The 26790-nt window shown below is 41.7% G+C and overlaps 1 protein-coding gene across 2 annotated transcripts in view; it reads right to left on the bottom strand.

Annotated features, from left to right (window-relative positions):
* The window catches only part of TGFBR3 (transforming growth factor beta receptor 3), a 207212-nt gene that overhangs the window by 21678 nt on the left and 158744 nt on the right, over nucleotides 1-26790 (bottom strand). For both annotated transcript variants that reach the window (XM_049616798.1, XM_049616797.1), the window contains 8 exons: nucleotides 24891-25038; nucleotides 20009-20198; nucleotides 17760-18094; nucleotides 17206-17358; nucleotides 14474-14614; nucleotides 14136-14294; nucleotides 8605-8904; nucleotides 5065-5185 (listed from right to left, as the gene is read on the bottom strand). In XM_049616798.1, coding sequence (XP_049472755.1) covers nucleotides 5065-5185; nucleotides 8605-8904; nucleotides 14136-14294; nucleotides 14474-14614; nucleotides 17206-17358; nucleotides 17760-18094; nucleotides 20009-20198; nucleotides 24891-25038 — 1547 coding nt within the window. The remainder of the gene's footprint in view (nucleotides 1-5064; nucleotides 5186-8604; nucleotides 8905-14135; nucleotides 14295-14473; nucleotides 14615-17205; nucleotides 17359-17759; nucleotides 18095-20008; nucleotides 20199-24890; nucleotides 25039-26790) is intronic.

The raw sequence follows: 26790 nt of genomic DNA, 5'->3' as shown, positions 1-26790 counted from the left end.
CTATTCTATTCTATTCTATTCTATTCTATTCTATTCTATTCTATTCTATTCTATTCTATCCTATCCTATCCTATCCTATCCTATCCTACTCTCGTATATATTTAAAATTTTCCAAAGTAAAAAGTCCCTAGATACCTCTGTCCCTTACTGGATAAAGACTGAATGTCTTGGTCTGTCAGTTAAGCATTTCTACCATCTTTCTACTCAGCTTCCCCTCATCTCTACTTCAGCCTGAGGACAAAACCCGGCTGGGTGCTTTAGAGTATTTTTGTTCTGGAAAAATCAAGTATGTTCCAAAAAGTAACGCCTCTCTTGGATTAACTTCCAATTGACGTTTACAGCTTTCCCTTTCATTCCCCTTCCACCCCTACTCCCCACAAAAACCCAGTTTGGCTGAGAGGTTAAGAGGAAGGAAAGGAAATTAACATTTACCAAGTGCCCATGATATGCCAGGTGCTGTCCTGAGCACACTTATTTTTAAAAAGTTATGTAGTGGAAATTCAGTATTTTGAACATTTAACTTGCTAAAAATTACATATTGTATATAAATCATGGCAAACTTGGGGGTGATGTTTATTGTTCTTTCTCACTCATTTTTTTTATATGTGCCCTAAATTTCAGACAAATGATTATCTTCCCTTTCACCATTTTCAAAAGAATCATCACTGCTGTGGTAGAGCCATTTTTATTGTGCAAGCCCTAGTGTGTTCCCAAATGCCACAAAAATGGTCACAGCATCCAAAGCAAACAGCACTAACTTGCCTATACTTCAAAATATTTCAGAAAATATGGTAGGATGGCACTACCTCAACTATTTTAATTGTTTTGCCATAAACCATAATATGCATCGACTATTCATGTTTTCTGGGCTTTTTTGTGAGTTACAATTCAGAGTCACAGAACTTCTCAATTTTAATACTCTCTTAAATGGCTTACATGTGTCCCAACATCTTACCCTTTGGGGAACAGATTTTTTTCCTAAAATTCTTCATCTTTTCAGTTCACAATCATTAGAGTATTTGAGTATGAACTTGAATGCCAGTGTGAAATGGCATGAATAGGAGAAGGGGTGTGAAAAGGGTGTGAGGAGATAGATACCTATGTTGCTTGTAGTTTTTATTAAAACCTAGAATCAACCTCTACCTAGGATAAGGCATAGGGTTTACAGAACACAAGCCCTGGAATCAAAGTGCCTGGATTTGAATCTCGGACCCACCATTTATTTATGTCAGGTTATCCAGTATTGCTCTATACTTGCCTCCCAGAGGGGCTATGATGATTAAATACGATTACCCACATGAAGCATTCAGCACAGAGCCCTGTAGTAAGCAAATGCCCCGTAAATGTTAGATAATCATTATCATCTCCATGACTATCATCACCACCAGCACAATCATCTGTTGAAAGTTTTAGCAGCAAAATAATGCTAACCCAAAGCTAGCTCCCAAGGGACTAAGGTGGTGATTATGTGCTGTGGAAGCTCAGGCATATTCCATTAAAAATAGCAGCCCAGGGGCACCTAGGTGGCTCAGTGGGTTAAGCGTCCAACTCTGGACTTTGGCTCAGGTCATGATCTCACGATTTGTGAGTTCGAGCCCAAGTAGGGCTCTTGTGCTGACAGTGCAGAGTCTGCTTGGGATTTTCTCTCTCTCCCTCTTCCTCTGCCCCTCCCCCTCTCTCTGCCCCTCCCTCATGCATGTGCGCACTCAGGTGCTCTCTCTCTCTCTCTCTCAAAATAAATAAATAAATTGAAAAACAAAAACAAAAAAAAAACAGTGGCCCAGAGGAGGGACCCAGAATTATTTAGTCTTGGCGGCCTGTTCTCTGTGTCCATAGGAGGAAGAAACACCACCTGAAATGTGACCAGGCCATTAGCACTGGGAGTACAGACCAGCTCTCTGCTTGGCTGAGAAGCTGATAACCTGAGCCTTTATCTGCTGCTGCCCCAGAAAATCCAGTGTGGAGAAATAAGATGCACCAATGACCAGGGAGACCTGGAACTTCAGCACGGCCTTCAAAGAGCACCTGTGTGCCTAAAAAGGCAGTCAAACATCTCATTGGTTGGGTAATTTTTACCCCCAAATTCGTTCCAGTAAGAGATACTCCTGGAGATACTATAGGTTCTGTGGCTTACAAAAGTAACACACAACGCTGGCAGAAAGACTGTTCATGATGACCCAGTTATTATTCAAATAACCTAGTGCTATTAGGCAAATGGTCACATCCCCATTTCAACTGATTATTCCAATTTACTGAGAGGCAGAGGGAAAACACAGACTCCAATGGCCTGCATCATGAAGAAATGATTTCAGAATCAAAAGAAAATAAACATGAAGGGTGGGAGGAGTCACTCAGAGAGCTGAAAACTGCCAGAACTGCCATTCAGTGCAAAGCCTATTCGTACACAGCCCAAGGGAAGCTGGCTGATAGTCTAACCTGCATTTGTTTAACAACCCTAAGCAATCAACTTTCTTCACCACAAGCTTCTCCACTAAAATCTAGTCTCAATCAGCAAATCTCATGAAACTGCTTTGATATTTGGTAAAATTTTCCTCTTGAACTTTCATGTAAAAAAACACCACCGAACTTTCAGGATAATTACACTAAGTTTAAACAAAAGTAATTACCTAATTTGCAAGAGGAATTACTTAGAAAAATACCACCAAACTTAAAAGAAGCATGAATGAATTACTGGAAGTTATACCGCTGTGTATTAATGCCTAATTATTCTTTGGCATAGAAAAAAGCAAGCGGCTGCCTTCAATTATGAGCGGAACTACCTCTCTCAAAAAAGGTAAGAGTAACAAATGGAACACAAGTGGCTGCTGTTATTGTTAAACCACTCACAAAAGTACAAAATGAGCCAGATGTTGCCCAACTGTGATATACTTCGCAACATAATTAACTTATTTCTTTCCCCTGGTCCCCCAAAACAGGGAACTATTTGGGCAATCCATTTACAGAAAGACTGTGGCTATTACATGGTTTCAAATTGTTGAAAACCAATCAGTGAGAGTAAAACAACAACAAAAGTGTTAATAAGGAACCAATAAACATCTAGTATGTCCATTTTGCACCACCTTCAGAATGGCTGGGCAATGAATTAAAACCTAGTTTGCTTCTTCAAACAGTACAGCAGGTAAAGTTAAGTTGTGCCCCAGGCTCCTGACTCTAAGCCAGTGCCCTCCTCACTGTATCTCCTGCCTTTCCAAAGTGAGCAGTAGGAAGAGGGCAAATGACATACAGATATGTCAGTAAGAATGGCTCTTTTTTTTTTTTTTTTTATTTTTTTTTTTTTAACCTTTTTTTTTTTTTTTTGGGACAGAGAGAGACAGAGCATGAACGGGGGAGGGGCAGAGAGAGAGGGAGACACAGAATCGGAAACAGGCTCCAGGCTCCGAGCCATCAGCCCAGAGCCTGACGCGGGGCTCGAACTCACGGACCGCGAGATCGTGACCTGGCTGAAGTCGGACGCTTAACCGACTGCGCCACCCAGGCGCCCCAAGAATGGCTCTTTTCACAGAGGTCACTCAACCAAAGAAGAAAGTAGACACATCCACATGCCTCTATTCTATTAGGTCCTGTGCGCCTATCCTCTTAGCCCCCACTGCCTTGTCTTGCTAAATCCAACAGTGCTTACATCAGAAATGCCATCCCAGCGCTGCCCCCAAGCCTACATCAGGTGTCAGCTCCACCTGGCAGGCCTCCTAGCAAATGCTCACCAAGAGGAGACAGTATGCTTGCTGGCTTCTATCAAGGCTCCAGTGCCAAGCTCCTCTCTGTCCCTTGGTGGTGGAAGGTGGCATGGGGACCTAGCCCTGAAATAGCTAACCCCAGAAGCTAGGAATCCACTTTCACTCTCAGACTTCTCTTCGTTTGGCACCCCTAGACAATGTTTCCAGATAGTCATAGGTTGTTTCTAGACAGTGACAAATGTAGCTGCCCAAATAGCCCATGTGTATTTGGCTCCACCTCCTCAGATGCTGCCAGCTGCCTGATGTGTTCTTGTTTGTCCATGCCCCTCGGCTGTGATGCCCGTCCCCATCAGATGCTCTCCACAGTCCACAGGACCTCATGTCCATTCCTAACACCTCCATGGAGCCCAGCTCGGTTTCTCCGCTGGTCTGGCTGACTTGGCCTACACCATGTTTGGCTTTGCCTTGCCTGTCTACCTGAGGCCACACCTCTTAGGGCACGTCCTTCCTTTTCTCCCACAAGAAGATGCAGACTGCTGATGCTCCTGGGTGTGCAAGAAGAGGCACCCTTGGCTTCAAGCAACAAATGTGCCTGGGTAACATTCTGAAACCTGAATTATAAAAATGCATTTGGACAGTGGTTCTTAACCTTCTTTCTGCTCTGACCTAAGATGAATGGTGTTCATATACCTAACACTCTCCCCAAAGGCATCTGCGATCCTGATACAGCCCTGGGACTGCTTGTACTCGGCAGAATCACTGGTAGTAGACCACAGAAAGATGGGCTGTGGGCTGCTCAATCCGGGCATGCCAGGAGGAACTTGGAGCCTTTCTTGCATACTCAAGGGAGCATATTTGAATGGCAAGGGAGAGTGACATTGGGATAGGGACAACTTTGACTCTGATATAATATTAAAGAGGAAATCATTGGCAAACATATCACTAATAACTCAGCCACATGTCAGAGTGGACCTAACTAAATAAAAGGCTCTTTTGGCAAAACTCCTTCTAAAGTTACTAATTGGCCCTTAATTTATCTTTTGAATACAAATGTACTTTGATTTATAGTATTGGAGCTGTTGCTGCTTCTTTTGTATTTTTTTTAGTATTGGAGCTTTTTTTTTTTAATGTTTATTTATTTTTCAGAGAAAGAGCATGAGCAGGAGAGGGGCAGAGAATCCAAAGTGGGCTCTGAGCTGTCAGCACAGAGCCCGATGTGGGGCTCAAACTCGCGAACTGTGAGATCATGACCTGAGCTAAAGTTGGATGCTCAGCCAACTGAGCTACCCAGGCTCATCCTAGGGGTCTAGTACTGGAACTTCTTAAAATGGGAAACCCCCAGGCTCTGAGCGAGCCTTCCAAAACGCACCTTTAACTTCTTCTTGCTGGTGGATCACAGCAAGGGGCTTGGTAAAGGTCTTCTTAGTCTGCATCATGGCCCAGATCATTGAGGCGTCCAGCGAGGTGCAGGCTTCATCTGGAGGCACACACTGCAGAGAGGCAGAGACAGCAAAGCAGGGTCAGGGGTCACCCCGAAGAGCCTGCACCAGCTCAGCCTGCACAGTTGGCCAGTGCCCCTTATCAGACAGCTCACAGCTGTTTACCAGAGAAAAACAGGAGATTTGGGCGTTTTCCAAAGAACCATAAATAATCTGGGAGATATAGTGGCAGACCCAGGATATTCTCAGCTGCACTTGAAGATTCAAATATCACTGGATGGCTTATAAACATTGCCTTTTCCCCCCATCTTCCCACAAAACAACTAGAGGTTTTAGTGTTATTTAGTCTGAAAAATAATAAAAAAAAAACTATATGACGAATATTGGCCCTTCACCAAGCTGGCTTCACATAAATGGTTCATATTGGTGATTTGTGATTGTGGGAAACTTCATGCACGGCATTATGAAAGTGACAGATTTTACATCTGTTGTCCAAAAAGATAATAATGTTGTCAAATTTGTTTGATTTTTTAAAATCCTGGTATAGGCTCGTTCAAAATGGTATAGGTGACCAGGGTCACCTGCTATAGTGTTCCACACTGGAGTCCTGGGGAGTTGTAGCCAGGTGTGGGGACCATAAGATTAGCTGTTTCCAGTCATTTTAAGGCCCTAAATTTAGGATTAGCATGCCCAAGCCCGGTATATCTGTTTTTAAAAAGTGTAATCACACTCTAGTACCTTTTTCTTTAAAACATCTTCAGTTCCTTGTCTATGCTTATCAATACGTAAAACTCTGATGTACATGGCATCTACTTGTTTTTGTTGTAAGAAGTGTATCAACCCTTTAAGAAGTCTATAGCAAGCCATCCCTAAAAGCTAATGAACTTCCAGCTCTTCCAATCACAAAAGAGCAAAGGCTTTTGGCTCTATTGTCATTGCTGCTCTGAACAGCATATTATAAGAAAATAACTCCTTCCCTTCCCCCAAAACCCAGAGGAAGCCTTTACAATAGCCTCCTTATAAAGGGAAACAACAGATTTTTCTGTGGAAAGGCCTCATTGTTGAAAAGATCTGCATGTTAGGAAAAGCCTTCTTACTTTGCTGTTATTTCTTCAGATAAGTAAGAGTCTACGATTCTACGTCCAACTCACAGCTCAACCCTGGGCAAGACACTTAACTCCGGCCTTAGTTTCATCAGCTAAGGGCAGGGATGGACCCAATGATCTTTGAGTACTCCTCCTAGGAAGATTCTTTGGCTCTCTCTATCATCATAGAAGGCACTGAGAAGTCGCTAGAACTGTGGAAATATTACCTACAAGCAGTAAACATGAGGAGAGTGGTAACAGTTCATCTGAAGCCACTGCACTATAAATGCTGGACTGTTGTTACTGTCTCATTTGCTCCTCTGTTCCTAAGGGAAGCCAGCTACTATTATTTCTTTTTTTTTTTTTTTTTCATTTTTTTCCCTTTAACATTTATTTATTATTGAGAGACAGAGAGGCACAGAGCGTGAGCCAGGGAAGGGTAGAGAGAGGGGGAGACACAGAATCCTAAGCAGGCTGCAGGCTCTGATCTGTCAGCACAGAGGCCGACACAGGGCTCGAACTCACAAACCGTGAGATCATGACCTCAGCCAAAGTCGGACGCTCAACCACCTGGGCCACCCAGGCGCCCCTACTATTATTTCAATTATAGATGAGGCCATGCAGATTCTGAGAGCTCAGGGGACTTGCTTAAAATCTTGTTAGTAAGCAGTGGGCCTTCCTGCTCAGTCCTTATGCTCTTTCTACTTTCTCTTGCCTTGGGCGTAAATAGAGACTTTAGGTTTAGGGTCACATCCCATGTCATCTGCTGGGCCTTAGAACTCTCCTTAGAATTCTCTGCAGTGAAGTACTGGGATTAATTTTCACAGAATGATACGCTATGGACTATCCAAGCCAGGCTCAGCGAGAGGTAAACCAAAGCCTTCAGTAAAGACGCCTAGTAACTGCCAGGCCTCCCCTCCTAGATCCCAAACTCCTACAAGTCTTCCACCAGCTGCAGGGACCAGCTGTGTGTCACAGCCAAGCATTAAGTTTTCCCGTGCCTCTCTACCACAAGTCCACAAATGGCCACTGGGAGGTGAATGCCCACAAGGCTAAGGCATCAATGTTTCCAAAAGCAACCTAAAGAACATAGTCTAAATCATCTTATGTATGCATGCTCCCAAATGATCATGACCAGATTTGCTACATTTTCATATGTATTATAAAATGTTCTCGGGGCGCCTGGGTGGCGCAGTCGGTTAAGCGTCCGACTTCAGCCAGGTCACGATCTCGCGGTCCGTGAGTTCGAGCCCCGCGTCAGGCTCTGGGCTGATGGCTCGGAGCCTGGAGACTGTTTCCGATTCTGTGTCTCCCTCTCTCTCTGACCCTCCCCCGTTCATGCTCTGTCTCTCTCTGTCCCAAAAATAAATAAAAAAACGTTGAAAAAAAAAATTTAAATAAAAAATAAAATGTTCTCTGATGTTATCGGAGAAATGGCTGCCCAAGGGAATATAACAGTGTAAAGCATTCAGGTCAGTGGTAATTTATCCAGTAATAATGATTTAATTGTTCCTCCTTCCTCTATATCTACCTCTTACAACCTATGTATTAAGAGAGAATTCCACACTTACACTATTAATGATACCAATCAATTATTAGTTTTAGACATTGATTTATATGTGACTACAAAAGTTTTATAAGTCAGCTGACACTGTGTGAGATTTCTACAGATGAAATGCATGTAAGGAATTATACATAACTATGGAAGATCACAGAAACAAAACTGTGGCAGAGACACCCTTCTTGCACAAGGCCCAACTAATGAGGGTTTGTAATTAACCTTGCAGATCCCCCCTATGCAGCCATTCCAACAAGGTCAAAGTGTTCTGATGTCTGTTGTGGCAACAGAATGTACTGGTTCAATATGGGGAGTGACATAAGGTAAACATGATGAACCAGTATGAAGCTGAGAAAAATTAAAATATTTGTTAGTTTCCCTTAGAGGTCCTCTTGAGACAAGTCAACCTTATAATTCACACAGAGAAGGTCAAAAAACAATTGCAATACAAGTCTCAGCGGGACATGGAAAAATTAATCCTTACACTGAACTTGTCCTTTCGGCTCTGTACTTTTGGCACTGCACGCTATCTGAATAGCAAAGATAAAGCCAGACCTCTCCCTCAATGGAAAACAGTCTTGATTTATCATTTGTAAGATACTATTAAGTAGCATGCATGGAAAAAAAAAGTCATACTGTCAGGATTTATTCTCTAAGACTCCATAAAACTCACGGTTCCCTGCTAACACAGATTTTATTACTTCAATTGGGCAGTTCCCAAACCAAAAACCTCAACCTGCAATAACTCGTGATTAAACTTCTCCGGTAGGTCACTGCCTCACCTAAAAATGTCGAAATAGCATACAGATGGATGAAGGCCTACTCACCTTAGGTAACTTCTGGGGGTCCTTTTCCTTCTTGGTACACAGCGTGAGCTCACACTGTAGAAAGAGCAGTGAGGTGTTGAAAATGGACTTAAACACAAAGCTGAATCGCTTCTTATCCATCTCAGCTTGGGGAATAGGAAAGTGCACCCTCTTTGGATTGTAGAATTTCACAGATTCATCTTTAGGACAAATGTTTTCAATGATAGTGTAATCAGACATCCTATCCGGGTTTGAATATGGAGAGATAAAGCACGTTTGGATGGCAAAGCCCAACTCTTGGTCAGCCTTAGTAACAGACACCTACAAAAGAATAGAAAGACCAATCAGAAGCAAGTTGGCACCTCTCTTTTACTCCATTACACAAAGGTAACATATCAACACAGTGCTTCGGATGAGGGACCCTGCTTTATTTTCATAGCGTACTTATACAGTCTTCTTTCTAATTACAAAAGTAATATATACTTATTGAAAAAAGATGTCTCCCATTTAAACTTGATATGGATGATTATGGTGAATTATTTGGTTCCAATGTCAGTCTGGAAGATTCCAACACAAGATGAATAAATCTTGTCAACCTCCCCTAAGTCCTCTGGGAAATAAAAATAAAAGCACAGCGCGCACCTAAAATGGATTTTCCAAAATAAACAAACACCAACAGGCAAAATTCCTGATGTCATAATACTGTATCATGTCTTAATAGTATACCACCTGTAGCGCAAGCTATTTTTTGAAATTGCTCAAAAATAAGGTACAGGGGCAAAATCTATTTAACCTAGGCAGAGAGGACTGAACTTCTAAACTGCAGCAAGTCAGAATGACCCTAAAACATTGCAATAAAGCTACAGATTCATCTAAAGTCCTGCTTCCTGGTGAGCAGGCAGAGCTGGCCCAGTTTGGTGTCAGGAACCGTGCAATCTGGTGGCGATCACGAGCCTGGCAAAGTGTCCTAGCTGCTCACAGGTCCAAAATAGGCCTTGCCAAGTACTCTCCCTTCGCTCTTTAAGCCCAAGGGTATTTTAAGGGAAATCTAATCTGGAAACGTTTCCAACTCATTATACTTCCCTCTTACAAAACATTTGTATGGGCTACGTCCAAACCTTGTTAAGGTTCTTTTCTTTAGAAACAGGAAGTGGTGTTTGGCCAAGTGTAAACAGAATTCAAACCTCAACTATCCTGAACTCAGCTAAAATCCTCGGACCAGAGTGGATTCTCCATTTGGTGACACATGGAAACTGTGTGAACTGCCTTTCCCCTCATGCCTCATTCCTTTACTAAACTTAGGGTCAAAATAAACTTAAACACTTTAGAAATAAAGTTAGTCCTTAATCATAAGCCAATAGCCCCCAGAATCCTTTCAAAAGGCGTGGAGATATAAACGCACTTTCCATTCTGGGAACCCAGGGGAAATCCCTGACATTGCATAGGGCACAGCACTATTTTGAAATATCCCTACGTGGTTAACTACAAGACACTCAACAGTGAAGATGATTGTGATCATGTCACTTTGTTGGGCCTTAAAGCTCAATCCCTCTGAACAATCTTGTGGGATAAATATTTTCATCTCCATTTTATAAATGGAGGAGAAACAGCATCCAGGATGGATGACTCATTCAAAACCCCACTTTGCAAGTGCTGGATAAAACCAGGGCTTAAAACCCAGGCCTTCTGACCTCAAATCCATTTTTCTCTAAAGTACTTCATGGTAGCCACAGGGTCAATTCAACCAAACCCAAGATGTGGCCTTGGAAAATCACCTAGTCAGAAATCTTTCTAGGAAATAGTGTTTGGTAGTCTATAAATATTCACAGATCATTGTTTTGGCAATATTTCTAAAAAATAAGATATCTTGGAAAGATGGAAAATTACATATATCCTATTACTAAAAAGTGGCCTTTAACATGAAGTCAGAACCCACAATGCAAAAATGTAGACAGAAGAAATGCAAATCTTTTCTCTAATCTCAAAGAAAGTACATAGTAGCAGAAAGTCTAAGGTATCCCAAAAAGTTGTTTTGGAGGAAAAACTATGGTAAGTCTTTTACTCTAAAATGGCCTGGAAATGAGTGGTAGAAGGACTACAGGCCTTGGAGGGAGATGAGCAGATGAGCCTCAGGAAATTGCGTGCTCTGTGACTTGTGCCCTGTGAACTCTGAGTCTCAGTTTCCTCCCACACAGAATAAGAGCACCAATACCTACCAGAAACAGTTATTGTGAGCATGTGTAAAGTCACAATTACACACAAACAACAGTTCTCAGCTACTCAATAAATGCCAGCTATAATTAGTAGTTCTATTCTAGATGTAAATTTTGGAGGTTATAAACAGTTCTTTTTAATGCCCCCAAGAAAAATGAACTAACAGAAAAGCTGTCATTTGCTGAGTCGAAGGGGCACATGTACCCCATGTTTAAGCAGTGCTATCAACAATAGCCAAATTATGCAAAAGTCCAAATGCCCACAGACTTATGAATGGATAAAGAAGATGTGGTACCTTGCATACACACACACACACACGCACACACACACATACACACACTCAATGGAATACTACTCAGAGAAAAAGAATGAAATCTTGCCATTTGCAACAATGTGGATGGAACCAGAGTGTATTATGCTAAGCAAAGTAAGTCTGTCAGAGAAAGAGATCATATGATTTCACTCATATGAGGAATTTGAGAAACTTAACAGATGAACACAGGGGAAGGGGAAAATAAGGTAAAAGCAGAGAGGGAGACAAACCATAAGAGACTCTTAAATACAGAGAACAAACTGAGGGCTGCTGGAGGGGAGGTAGGTAGAGGGATGGGTTAAATGGGTGGTGGGCATAAGGAGGGCACTTGTTAGGATGAGCACTGGGTGTCACATGTAAGAGATGGATCACTGGGTTCTACTTCTGAAGCCAAGACTACACTGTATGTTAACTAACTCAAATTAAAAAAAAAAAAAAAAGAAGAAGAAGAAGGGGTGCCTGGGTGGCTCAGTCAGTTGAGCATCCAACTTCAGCTCAGGTCATGATCTCAGGGTTTATGAATTTGAGCCCCGCGTCGGGCTCTGTGCTGACAGCCCAGAGCCTGGAGCTGCTTCAGATTCTCTCTGCCCTTCCCCCACTTGTGCTCTCTCTCTCTCTCTCTCTCCTTCCATCTCTCTCTCTCTCTCTCATAAACTTAAAAAAATTTTTTTAAAAAGAGGATGAAAGGGGCGCCTGGGTAGCGCAGTCGGTTAAGCGTCCGACTTCAGCCAGGTCACGATCTCGCAGTCCGTGAGTTCGAGCCCCGCGTCAGGCTCTGGGCTGATGGCTCGGAGCCTGGAGCCTGTTTCCGATTCTGTGTCTCCCTCTCTCTCTGCCCCTCCCCCGTTCATGCTCTGTCTCTCTCTGTCCCAAAAATAAATAAAAAATGTTGAAAAAAAAAATTTTTTTTTAAATAAAAAAAAAAAATAAAAAGAGGATGAAAATATAGTCAATATATGAAAAGATATAAATGTGAAAGTAAGAAAAAAAAAGCATTTCAAGTAAGCCATCATTAGGTGGACTGGGGAGAAAAACCAAAAGGCCCAGGGTAGGATACAGGAGGAAGACTGGCCACTGATGAGTATATGGCAGCAAAGCCGTAGGTCAGCAGAGCAGGCACACGTTTGAAAAAGAACAAACTGCAGTTAAGCAGGGCCCCTAAAATCCAGGGCACAGCAGAGGGTCACTGACCAACTGCGCATGTGGACTATGCAGGCAGAAACGCAAGAAGAAAAAAATGATCTTGGATAAGAAGAGATCTATAATTAGGAACAGCACGTAGAAAGCAGTATATTTTCCCCAGTGGAGAAAAAAGGTATACCCCCAAAAAAGAGAAGACCTCTCAGAATAAGGAATCAAAAAGGAGGAGAGATCCAGGAAAACATCTAGAGCCAGTGGGCTCCATCCCAGAATGAGGACAAAGGTGAGAGTTCTTTGTCTTTCTGAAATAGAAATATGTGCTCTGAAGTCACTTTCAATGTGTCGAAGTACCCCATTTCCACCCTGTAAGCTTCTCAATCCTCCCACAGTGAAGCAGAACACCAGCTTGCAGTTTAGCACCAAAACTAGCTCATCAGAGGATGATGTTCTTGTAAGACCAGCAGGTGTTCTGGGGCCATAGAGATATTTATCTTTTTCTAGAATCTAATCCATGAACCTGGATATTTGCACTGGTGAGAGGGTTACATTTTCTTCCCCTTTAAGTGACCCTTTGAGGATATATGATAGTAGCATCTAGTAGATAACATTATGGGCTCTAGAGCCAGACAACCTGAGTATGAACCCTACTCTGAGCTCCATTAGTTACTAACTATGTGATTGTAGACAAGTTTGTACCTTAATTTCCTCATCCCTAAAATGGGGATATCAGCAGTCTTGTCTCATCGGACTGGTTTGAAGAGTCAATTACTATAACACTTATAACCTGAGTTTGGCACAAAATAAATCTGCAATAATGTTAGCTGTTATTATTTCATTATTCCCACCACTACCTAATATTTTCATAGTTATTCCACAGATATATGCTATACATAATAATTACCATTATGTATACAAAATAGTTTCATACATTTATAGATACATTTAGATAATGACCTAAAAAAACCCAATTTTCATGAGATATGGAAGTGCACAGCATTTCACTGAGGTGTGTTCAATTTAAAAGATAATATAAGAGGTGATGTGAGGGGTGTATGGGTGGCTCAGCTGGTTAAGCATCCAACTTCAGCTCAGGTCATGATCTTGTGGTTTGTGGGTTTGAGCCCTGCGTCAGGCTCTGTGGTAACACCTAGAGCCTGGAGGCTGCTTCGGATTCTGTCTGTCTGTCTGTCTGTCTGTCTCTCTCTCTCTCTGCTCCTCTCCTGTTCATGCTCTGTCTCTCTCTCTCTCTCAAAAATAAATAAACATTAAAACAATTAAAAAAAAAAAAAAGAGGTGGTGTGAAATCTTCCTGGTTAACTCTAACAGTGCAAATACTGAACTCCTGTTCCAAAAATACTAAGGACAAAGCAAGAACAGGATTTTATTAGAATTCACACTGCTGATTAAAAAAACAAAAACAAAAACAAAAAAAAACCATTCATCTGTAAAACACTCTCTCCATGTAGCAAATCCTGAAATGTCTTGCTTTGGTCAGGAATCAACCTGGATGCAGGGCACCTGGGTGACTCAGTTGGTTAAACATCTGACTTTGGCCCTGGTCATGATTTCACAGCTCGTGAGTTCGGGCCCCGCGTCGGGCTCTGTGCTGACAGCTCGGAGCCTGGAGCCTGCTTTGGATTCTGTGTCTCCCTCTCATTCTGCTCCTCCCCCTGCTCATGTTCTGTCTCTGTCTCTGTCTCTCTCAAAAATAAATAAATATGAAAAAAAGAAAGAAATCAACCTGGATGCATTTTCTGAGCCAAGCCCTTACCCAGAACTGGTTAAGGGGTGTGGGGAAGAACATGATGAGGTCTGCCCCAGGAGCTACTATAATTCAGCCCTGACCTAAAAGCCCAAGGCTAGTTAATGTTCATAACTAGCATACCTCAACATAAATGTGTCCATTCTCTGCCACAGAGAAGACCCCCTGAGAGGGCACGAGAAAGAGGTCAGTGTTATAGAGCTCCATGTTGAAAGTGACATTCCTGTGGAGTGGGTCCTGGAAGCCGCTGTGATTCCTCACTCGCCGCAGGCTGCAGTTAAACTAGTGAAAACAAACAAAACAGAGATAAATCAGAGTCAAATGAAGGATGAACACCCTAGACCTTTATAACCTTTGGCCTTTAACATCTAATCCCTGCTCCCCACTCCCAACAGTCCCTAATTAAAGCCGACCAAAAGGACAACATTCTCACAAACTACCTACTACAAATAAACACATACCACCACAATTTCAGGCCGGCTGAAGAAGGAAGTGTCTCCTTCATCCATATCCCCCGGAAATCCATGATCACCTGACTCCAGATCTTCATAACCATCTAGCCAGCCGCTACTATCCCCAGGCGATGGAACCTGCATCACAATCTAAAAGGCAAAGAAAGTGCAGACATGGTCATTGAAACACCCAGTCACATGATCTGGTTCTATCTCACACCAACACCAATGTAATAATTCAGATGCAAACTGAAAACCTGACTTAAAACAAAACAGGGCTCCTGAGTGGAGGCTGGGTCGTGGCTCCATGGCTCCGTCATTAAGCATCTGACTTTGGCTCAGGTCATGATCTCACAGTTGGTGAGTCTGAGTCCTACATGGGGTGAACATGAACCCTGCTTTGGGTAAAAACATGAGCCCCAGGTGAGCCCCACTTCTCTCTCTCTCTCTCTCCCTCCCTCCTTCTCTCTCTCTCTCTCTCTCTCTCTCTCTGCTCCTCATAGGATTCTTTCTTTCTCTTTGGCCTTGCTCACTTGCGCCCCCCATCTCTCTCTCTCAAAATAAAATTAAGAAAAACCTCCAAGTGTTTCAGGATTTTATCTTCAAAGAGATAAAAATAAAGAGGAACCCAAAGTACATTCGAATTAAAACTCGACTAAAGTATGCATCTTTCCTGGTGAAAGAATAAAACTTGTTTCAAACAGTAGGAAAACACTAGGCACTGGAATAAGGTTGAATGGGGTTGTCAGCAGGCCAGCCTGTAGGGGAAGGGGCCTTCTCCTTAGGGGGCTTCTCTTTATATCAAAAATTCTAAGAAATATTAAGAGCTGGCTAATTTGTATCCTTTGAGATTTCTATCAAGTTTGAGTTGGAAACAAAGTACCTAATGTTTACTATTATGCCAGCCTCTCCTTATCTTATCTCTGTACTCCTCTACCTTTTCCTCATTTCTTCCCCCGTATCTTTCTGTATGGTATACAGATGGAGGAAAGAATCCTGTTTGATTCTATGATAGTCTATCCTAATGTTAGTTGAGATGATTATTCCTAGGTTAGTTCTAGATAACATGAAAAATTCACCTGAGGACTGTGACTCCATAAATAAAATCCTAATTTTTTTGTGTATATAGAATAGTCATATTTTTTGGTCTGATTTCGTGTCATGTGCCTAATTTCTCAATATGTTGCAAAACAAAAGTATATAGTAAGTCTGGAAATTGCTACAAATAGTTATCACTGGAACGAACACCTAAAATATTCACTAAAGGGAAGAGAATGTAGAAAAACCACCTCTCCATTTACCGGTTCCTCACAAGAAAGTACTGATGTACCTGAAGCAAGTACCTAGGACATTTCTTACCCTAGGTATTATCATCATAATATACACACAAATACACACACAGACACATACACAGACACACACACAGGTGCACACACGAGAAGAAAGAGATTTTAAGGGCTTGGGATATACCTTTTTCTTCTGAGGAAAATGATATTATTTTTACTTAACAGATAACCAGAGCCTCTTATTGGTGTTAATTTAGACGTAAATTTAAAATTCCAAAATCAAGTATATCAGTACTATATGCTATTCATTATACCTGGAAAAACTGGGTAATATACAAAAATTAATGTTGGAATTGGCAGGAGTGTGTTCATCATAGAGGTCAAAGGTTAATAAATTATTCCAGGAACAAAGGGAGATTAGTTGGGCCAGCCTTGTGTCAGGGAAAGATTAGTGGATGAGAGGTCAGGAAGCTGGATTCAGTCCTGGCTCTGCCGTTAACTAGTTCCTCAAATCTAAGCAAGTCTCTTAACTCCCGGGAGTTCAAATTCCTCACCTGTGAAATGAGGAAGTTGAATGAGATCATCTTAAGGTTCTTTCCAGATCAAACACTCTAAGTCTGAAGAATAATAAACTTGGGCCCATAGATTCAGTCCCCACATGAGCCACAGTGACAGAGCACCTGATCTCCAGTCTTTCCTCTGGATGGGTCAAGTGTATCTACCAAAGGGCAGTGGGACGAACGTGAATGAGAGTCATGCCCTCCCCAGCCCGTGGCAAAGCTGGAGTAGGTGCTGGGAGCATAGATACACACATCATGTCAAAGCCAGACACGGATTTTTGAGCCTTATTTTTACCATCAAAAGTATAACCTGAACTGCAAAATTAACACTATAAAGTTCTTTTGAAATTTCATGTTTCAAATTCTTTTAATATTTACTACCTAGTGTCTATTTCTGCAAGAATAGGCTTCATCTGAAAAAAAAAAAAAAGATTCAGATGAATGAACTGACAAGAATGATTTCTGAAAAGTGCAGGATAGCTACTACAGTGGATTATCATTGGGGGAATCTGTGGAATCTTCCTCTGGGGAACTTCAAAAGTAGGGGATTTTTTTTCAATTTAATCTCTTTTCTTCAAGTTGGAGAGAGACTTAATAATAATTTCTTGAGGGCCATTTTTGGATTTCTCTTGATTATTTTGTTCATGAGGAAGGGAGAAGTCCTCCTACTTCTGGACAAGACTGAAATGAGGCCATAGAGACCATGGAGCTGGCTAGCTCAGCTGTGTAGACTCAAGGTCAAAGGACACCCAATTTGTTGAGAACTGACACTTGGCTTTTTTAGGCCTAGGGTATATGCCCCTAAACATTTTCATAGAAATTTTAAGGCTAATTTTAAGGAAACACCCAGAAAGGATCTGGCAAAGGGCCAAGCTTTGTTTTGGGGAACACTTACAGAGTTATAATAAATCACTCCATCCGGGGCTGACCGCCGGTGCCAAGTACCACAGCCACTCAGGGGAGACTCCAAAATGAAGTGGGTGCCATTCATCTTGGCCTTGCAGGTAGGATCCAACAGAGTGAGCTCCATCCCCGAGTAGTTGTTGGCCTGAAACAACCACCACCAAAGACATAAGGGAGGGCCCACAGGCAGTTCTGCAGCACACAGGGGACGTGTTTTGCCTGGTCTTCCCATATGGTATTGGTTGCTGGAGGCCTGCCTTCCCCCTCCCCCCTTACCTCTTCCCAGCCTACCAAGGATTGTGTTTGTTGGCCTTGGAAATTCAATAGCAAAATATTGACACACAAGGATCTGGAACCCCCTTCAACTGAGAATAACAGGACCCGGGTAAGAAACACAGCCAAGGGGAAGTAAGCCCATCCAACTGAGAAAACAGTATCAGGTCCCCAGAGTTCAAAAGTGAAAGAGCTAGAGGGAAATAACACATACTGGGGCAAGATGGGGAGGGAGGTGGCTTTCTCTTCTCTCCTTTAAGAAATTGCACTGACCTGAAAAGAATCTTTTTCTACAGATACGACCATCTTTTCACTGTCACATTTGACTGACAGGGAAATATCCACATTCTCTTGCACCTCCTTGGGCTCTTCGGGACCAGGAAACAGCCGCAAGCTGGGGACGATAGGGTCCCTTGGCTGGGGGATCCCATCATCTCCCCTTTCCATCTGGCCTCTCCTGGAGATATCGGGGATAGGAAAGGGGAAACCTCCATTTCGGCCTCCCCCTCCCCGGATGGGTGGGTTCTCCAGGGCAGGCAGACTGCCAGGGTCCAGCAGGATCCGTAGCTCAGGAGGGATGGTATGGACTTCCTCATCTCTCATTTCCTCTGGTGGTGACAGAAGGCAACACTGTCAGTGTTTGATGCCAGGCCACAGTCATCATCATTAGAGGCAAGTACAAGAGGAACTGGCACAGAATGGGTGTGTGTAAAATTACTCTTATTAAGCAATGTGTAAAGGAGACAAGGAGTCTGGAAACCTGAATTCCAGTCCTGGTGTTCTTTCTAACTGACTGAGTGTCTCTGGGCCAGTGGCTTACTTCTTTGTGTCTTAGTTTTCTAATTTTTAAAATTAAGAGGTTGGATTAGATCATTAGTCCTCTACATTAAAATTATTTGGGGAGACTGAAAAAAATTCCCTATACCCAGGCTGTGCCCCAGGTCAATTAAAATCAGACTTTATGGAGAGGTATCTAATCATTAACATGTTTTAAAGCTCCCTGTATGATTCCAACATACAGCCAAGGTTGAGAACCATGGACTAGATAATTTCTAAGGCCCTGTAAGATATAAAAATCCATTATTTGAGGAGCTCCTGGGTGGCTCAGTGGGTTAAGCATCTAACTCTTGATTTCAACTCAGGTCATGGTTTGTGAGTTTGAGCCCCAAGTCAGGCTCTGTGCTAACAGTGTGGATTCTCTTTCTCCCTCTCTTTGCCCCTCCCCAGCTTGCTCTCTCTCTCTCTCTCTCTCAAAATAAATAAATAAACTTTAAAAAAATACATGATTTGAATAAGTTATTGAGACAATATTTTCAAGTGCCATTGTAATACTTCCCTTGAATCTAGAGATTCTTTAGAATACATTCTTCAAGGATTTCTTAAAATAGTATTTGCTACCTCCTTTTTGCCTGCTAAATTCTAACAGGTATTTGAGCACCCTGGCCTAGTCCTGAAGGAGAAAAGAAAAAGCTGCTTAGGTACACTTATTCCTTCAAAGGGAAAGACCTGTTTCCATATAATCAATACTCAGTGTTCTGTCCTATTTTCAACAATTTAGGGAAGAGACATTTCCCCAGTATTGTTTATATCCATCCAGTCTCAAAGTCAACGCCTGAGGTCAATCCATCTCAGTGGGAGCAGGAAGTGAACATGACTGGGGACATTAACTCTCCTTCAATATTATCTTTCGGGAAAAGATGGCAGATGGCACAGCTGTATGGGTCCAAAAGAGGCCAGAGTTTTGGAGGGTTTTAAATTTGTATGTTGACAAAAACCTTCACAACAACCCTTTGAGGTAGGGCCTATTTGCTCTCCCATATTACTGAGGAGGAACCACCTGAGGCTCAGAAATTAAGCAACTTGCGCTCAAACAGTGAACAAATGGTCCGTATTCCTAACCTTCAATCTATGGGCACTGTCCTTGGTGGCAGTACCAGGGGGTGAGGAACAGGTCTGGGGATCAGAAAACTCTGGATTTGAGTCTCGCTAGTTAGAGGCTTGGCAAAACCTCAAGAACCTGTTAAAATTCCACTTTCTGCTCCATCCAACTGGGGTAATGACTCCTGCGTCCCCTCTGGGTGAGGAAGAGGAAGCACCTCGTGACTACTGTCCTGTAAGATGCAGTCTGACCCAGGACATTTCCCCCGTAGTTCCAGCCGCTCTGCATCTCAGCTGTCAGTGATTAGCAGGCACTTCTGAGAGAAGAAGCCAGGCTAATTTGTTCTTAATGTAATCACAGTGAATTATGTGATCTACAACAAAGTTCTCCACCATGCAATCAACTGTACCAAAAGAATTTAGTACAGAAAAATCTGTACGAAAGTACCAAAGATCGTTGCTTTAAAATAATCTATCATGATTCTAGATACTCTTAAACTTGATAGTAAAATGCAGTCAAATGAATCATCAAAATTTACAACAGAAAAACAGTAACATATGAGACGTAATGAGAGTTCCTCATTGGAAAGCCTCATTTAGGGGATATTTTTACTACAGAAAAAAAAAAAAAAATCCATACTTACCACTGTTTTCAAGCCGAAGATGGAATCTATTAGCCACAGGAGCCACTGTATATGATGTTACTGGACTATAGCCATTGTCCGAAGCCCACTTGAACAGATTCTCTTGGGTTGAAGGAATGTCATCTCTTACTGATTTGGTTGTTATCATGGATCTTTCACTCTCTTTCCCAAAGCCAATACTGTTAGGAGCCTGAAGATAACAGCAAAATTTCACTCGTGAGTCTAAAACTAAACAGTGCTTTAAGTACAAATTCAATATCTAGAATGAACAGATTCTACATTGCATATGAAGGAACTATTTATTCTTTTGATCCCTACTTTCCTTGGGCTAAGAACACTGATGTGAAAATCTTTAACAGCAGATTAAGAGAAATTTATTCATGTTGTTTGATCTTACCATTTGGGTTGCTTATGTTGATAAAAATAATCCAATGATCGATAAGTAGCTACATACTGAGTATACCTACTAGGTTACCAGAGTTAGTTAAATGTTTAAATTATATATATATATAGTACCAAACTTTCCCTTATTTTTATTTAAAATGATGTATAAAGTGTACAAATGTGCATATTATACTGCCAAAAATATGTCCATGCTTCTATTTTCTGCACCCTAGATTTAAATGAAAGAAGGCACAATGCAGTTACTTCACTGTGGAGACCATCTCATCTTTGTAAACTATTAAATTCCATATGGTGGAACAACCAGTGTTGAGATTTCAGTTATAATTTATGGCCAGTTCAGCAATCCTGTAATTGTATTCATTTGTCAATTTTATTAACTGAAGATGCTTCGATTTTATGTTCCAAAAATTAATTAATTGATTTGGGTTACTGTCCCTCTAAGTGCCAATATTTTATCCAGCAATACCAGTAAGCTGACTTTCACTTGGTAGTTAATTACAAAATTAGAACTGAGTGATAGGAATCCTTCCGAGAAAGGACTGAGTAACCAGGACATGGTTAGTTTCCACATCCTCTGGCTCCTACAGCAGTGACCTTGTCAGACAGTGAAGGAGCTGACGGATGCAGAGGAGATCCCAAAGCGAAGGCACCGTAGTTTCAACAACTGCTCCAAGAAGACTGGAAAGCCCTTCCAGCATGAAGATTAGGCCATTTTCATGCCGTATAAAAATCACTTTAATTTCCATGCCCAATTATTTTCTCCTGCATACATGCAGCATTTTTTCCTGAATTCTCCATTTGTTTCCCATTCTGTGTGCCCCAAACATGACTAAATATTAATCCTTTCCCACTATAAAACCATCGAAGATTCACAGGCTCTAAGTTCTCTTGGCCTCTTTGGTGGTGGGATATTGGCTAAGGACACATATTTTCAATTCAAAGCTTAAAGGATCTCCCCCAGTATATTTTTTCTGTGACCCAAAGTGATTATCTGAAACTTCCAGAGCGGCCAGTCACAATAATGCATGCAAAGGAACCAGACAGAGTTTTAACCACGCTTTGTAGCCATTTGTGAAAAACTCAGCTTGACAGGTTTGGAATATTCCAGCACTTACCCTGATTTAGAGAAAATTCCTTAGAGGAAGGAAGGGTTAAAAAAAAAAAAAAAAAAACTAAACTAAAATGAGGTAAGGAAGGATCCAAGTAGTTCTTTAAACTTAGTTTCCTAGGTGCAGCTTCTTCTAGTCTTTTAAAGCAGCATGTCGTTTTGATTGGCGGGAGTTGTAACACTGGCCTAAACAACACAGCTTGGCCTCATCTGCCCTAGTCTTTCATGTTGTTGGACAGCTGAGAAAATACTGTATTTCCAGAATACTATCATCACAACCGCCACCTGTGTTTTTTGTACCAATATGAAATGATTTGTTTACACCTTTCCACATTAAATCTAGGAGCTGTCAGTACAACTCATATTGATTACGCCTCAGGACTTACAAGGCTAGAAATTTATCTACACATTTGTAAAACAGCAAGGCTTGGCAAACTGGTTCCTTCCCAGCAATGAGCAAATTCCTCACCCTCTATTTTGGGATACAGGGAGTCCCCAGGCTTTTCTAAGGCTTCGGTGTAGCTACTCCAAATGGGAGTGTTCAAGGGGGTCTCCAAATACCACCACCATATTTCCATACCATATTTCCACCACCACAGCCACATCTTCATGAAGGATGATGAGCAAGGTAGAGTCAGAGCACTTCCCTCTTCCCCTTCCCCTCCACTGCCCAACACACACTTGCATCAGAAATGATGGGGTACGGGAGAGGTTGGTCAGAGATGTAGTCCATTCCCACTGGGATTAAAACATGTCTTCTCTAAGAATAAGCTGGCTGAGGCCATTTGAAATAGTGTAACCAAATGTTTCCTCCATCTATTCTTTTGTTTTGGAGGTTCCTCCAAAATGTGATTATGCACAGTCCATAAGGGACCTGAAGAAAAACCCAGAGCTGGGCACAGTAATGAGGACAGTTCTAGTATTCCAGTTCTTGTCCACAGTACTGCCCTTTGTGGCTCTTGGAGGGTGCACTCTGCCTGTGCACCCACCTCCTACAGGCACACACATGCCACCTGTGTTTAATGGGACTCTTCTTTACATTTACCCAATCAAGTGCCTTATAATTCCTTCAGCAGACATTTTGTTTTCACTTTGTTTAGAGAAGTTAATTGCTCCTATAGACAAACTTTTGAAAAGTTTCCTGTGGAAGGAAGATAAATTCCCTTTTTATGGCAGGCACTATGCTAGAAGCCTTACATATGTTATTTAGTTCTCCTCTAAAATATAAGGAGGGTACCTGGGTGGCTCAGTCAGGTAAGCATCTGACTTCAGCTCAGGTCATGATCTCACAGTTCATGAGCTTGAGCCCCACATCCAGTGAGCTCGAGTCCTGCTTTGGGTGAGCCCTACTTCTCTCTTGCTCCTTCTCTCTCCCTCTCTCTCTTTCTCTCTCTCTGCCCCTCACTCAGAAGTTAAGTAGCACACGTGGCTGAGAACTCACCCTGTGCACACAGCCTGTCTACCAGGCTGTCTCTAAAGAAGATACTACAAACAAGGCCACTATGAACCATTTCCCTTTTCTAAGCATGAATGTATACTTTTTTAATAGCAGGTACCTTTCCTTCAGAGCATAGTCAGAACTCACATCTGAGACTGGGAGTTAGGAAATCAAAAAGCATGAAACTGATTGGGAGAATAAAAAAGAACATCATGAAACATTACCTAATTGTTTAGTAATGTTGTCATGCATTGTCCAAAATTGGCCTGGAACAGGAGTACAGCCAAAGAGAGGAATATAAACAGATCTTGCCCTGGGATGAGCAATCTCATTTCTAGTCTGTCTTACTCATATGAAAAGTGAAGACATTCAAAGTGAACTCCAGCACTGCCATGGACCAGGAACATGCTCAGGTACAGAAAGAGCCACTGAAGGGTCAGGGCCGAAAGAACATTTACACAACTCCAGCAGGGAATTAAAATGTACCGTATGTTTTTTGCCTTTCAAAGCATAATTCCCTTTCCTGTTTTTGTTATTCTGAAATTAAAAACATTTGGTTGGTGTGCCAGGCAGCAAACGCTGCAGACATCCCAGGTCACCAACACCCCTCTGGCCAAGCCAGGGAAAGCAACTGAAACAGCTCTGACTTCAGAAAACTGCGGCTGGGCTTTGTTCTCGACACCAAATTAATGTATCACCCTCATACAGGATGGCTTATTTGGATCCTCTCACAATTAAAAAAAAAAAAAAAAAACCCACAGGAACCAGAAACAATTACAGTACTTTAAAATTAAGATGTGTATGCTTGTGGCTTTGCCTGCTGCTCCTGGTGAGTGCTTGTACATGAGGTAGCCCCAGCGGAGCACTGGCTTTGTCCACTGTTATACCACGCTAAAGGTGCCATGAATGAACAGCACCAAAACCAGAGGCATCCCTCCCCCAAAATGGGGAAAACATAAAACCCTCTCCAATTGCTTCAATGCAGGTACTGAAAGAGGGAATCAGACACAACTTTTTAAAAGGGCAATACATAAAAATTTGAGCCTACAAAAGAGATGCTAAGGTAATTATCTTCTTAAAAGTGATGAGGGGGGTTTTCTTGAACTTTCAATGTAATTTGTGCAACATGCTGTCACACAGTTAATGCCGTAAACATATTTGAAAAAGATTTATTTTACCAAATTTCAACATTTAATTTTTTAGGAAACTAGCTGCTGTCTGCCTATCATGCCAACCAACTAATAAACTTCTTAAGCATATCTCCTTCATGGAAGTAATGCTTAGTTAGGGAGTAGGCTGGGGGTACTTTTTCTATATTATTTCACTAACCACCCCATTACTGTGATTCTAGCATCAGTGTTTCACCCTCAGAAGTTAGAAGCAAGCAAAAAGGCATCCCAATACCATGTATTTATCTCTAAAAGAAAAGACAACAGTGTGAGCTGAGGTCAGCCCAATTTTCCACACCTTCCCTAAATACCTAACCCCAAATTAAGAGCTGATATTCAGTACCATGACAATGAGGCCATTACAGGACTGTCAACCATGAAAGGCCCCATTGTGCTCATGATTTTACAGTTACTCTGACTGGAAAGCACACTCATACATTTCAGGAATTTCACAAATGAGGCAACTGGGGTCTAAAGAGGTTAAGGGACTTGCCCAAGGTCACAGTTTGTAAATGGCAGTCTGGACTCAAATCTTGATCTTGACCCCAGAGGCCATGCTTTTAGCCACCACACTGTCTGCCCTTGTCAGGAGAAACCATGGAGCAGCCTATTTTATAAAGTGAAAAATCACAGAGAGCTCAGAGAAGCAGAAACTTCACAAAAATAATACATATAAAGCAAAAACGTCACAAAAATAACACATACAAGCACAGCTTAAATTGTTGCCATGCATCAAAACAAAGAAATGCTCAGCAAACTTACAACAACTCTCAGGTTTCCCTTAACATCAAAAGATTTGATCACCCAGTTGACAGACTTTTTGCACTTCAAGATCAGGATGAGATTTTTGACCACCTCAAGATCCTTTCGAGAAGGTCTTATGTCAATTATTATATCCACCTGGAAAGCACTGTGAATGGAAAACAAAGGCAAAGTTAGAACCCAAATGCCAGAGAGTTGCAACTATCTCCTCTCTTCCAAGTCTTCATGTTTCCAGTGTCTGGCCAGTTGATTAAAAAGCTGGAGTTGATCCCAGGCAAATGACATGTGCAAAACAGATTGTTAGTGCACACAAAACAAAATAGTTTTACATAACAATAGAAAAATACGCCTGCTGATAATTAGACACTAAAATTTTTCTCCTTCTTTGGGGGGAATAAAAAAGACAGTTACTTAAAGCAGCCACTGTTTGAAATGGATCTGGGCAACCAGGAATTTACTTTTAAAGCAGAATTGTTGGTTTTCAACCTTCAACACCTTCAGTGTGTAACTTTCCAATTTGCATATGCTCAAAATCCTTGAAGGTGGCAGGAGGAGGGACGCCTGGTAGTAAAAAAACAAAACAAAACAAACCCCCCAAACAGAAAAAAAAAAAACAACAAAAACAACAACAACAAAAAAACTAGGACACTTAAGATGAAATAAGAGGCGAAAGGCTGGAGAATTTGACTTATATAAGGTTTGCATAAGCCATTAACATTTGCTACAGAATCATATCTGCACTCACTTTCCCAAACTTCTGGATATACAGTTATTAAAATAAAGAAAACAGATGGTCAACCAACTGATTACTGGAAAATTGATGAAGACAACCCAAACTTCTAAGAATTCAGTATACAGGAGAATTTTTTTTAACCAAACAATAACATCTCTGTCATTCTGAATTTAAAGGAAAGTCTTTCTTTCCATTTGGTTTTACACACTTGTGAAGCACATGATGAATGATACACTCAAATGAAGCCTGAGGCTTAATATCTAAGCATGTTTGCCAGATTGATTCTATTCCCATTCTCTTTTAATTTTCCACAAAATTCTTCACGTGGGACAGAATGGAATCTTCCCCAAACTGATGTGTAGTTTATTCACCTTTGAAAGCAAAATTTGTTCAGAATTTTAATTCTGAAATCCCTCTACAATATAAATTTAAGGCAGTGGTCCACAGGAATGCAGACTCGAGTAGAAGAAAGAGGCACTTTTCCTCTTTTATCCCCTTTTTAATTCCCTAATCATTCTTGATAGGGAGGGTTAAATTGCTAGTCCTGGGGCAGGAAGCTGAGGGTGGTAGATGGAGAAAAAGAACGTAAGCCAGAGGCAGGTTGTATCTAATGGCTCTTTGGTGTGTCGCCACGGAGGGCCATGCGCCAACACACCCACACTCACTCCCCCACCCCCGATGCACACACACCTTCATAGCACACACAGCTCTGAATGCAAATGTGCTCTGAGGACGCTATGAATGGAATTTTATTAAAAACAGAATGTGATTAAAATTATAATTATGTTAACAGGCATATTTTATAATTTTTTATCAGGAATAACCTCAGTCAAAGGAGATAACAATGGAGCAAGAATTATTTTGTCCTATAATTAATTAGTGCCTGAAAGTTCAAAATAGGCTTCAGAAACTCACCTAGAATATAGGGGATCTAGAGACAGATGCCGAAAATAAAATATACCACTGGTGCCTTCACTCCCTTCTTCAAAACTTCTGTTAATTCACCCAACGCATGAACAGCTCCCTCCCTCCTACACAAGTAGGGTTGTACTGTCTCTGCCTCAAGTCAGCATATATCTTTATTTTCATTTCTTTTCAGTTCAGCGCACGCCCACACACCCACACACCCACACACCCCCCCCCCCCCCCCCCCCCCCCCCCCCCCCC

Source organism: Panthera uncia (assembly GCF_023721935.1).
Source record: "Panthera uncia isolate 11264 chromosome C1 unlocalized genomic scaffold, Puncia_PCG_1.0 HiC_scaffold_4, whole genome shotgun sequence".
Taxonomy (NCBI): Eukaryota; Metazoa; Chordata; class Mammalia; order Carnivora; family Felidae; genus Panthera; species Panthera uncia.
This window is presented reverse-complemented; position numbering and strand designations above follow the sequence as displayed.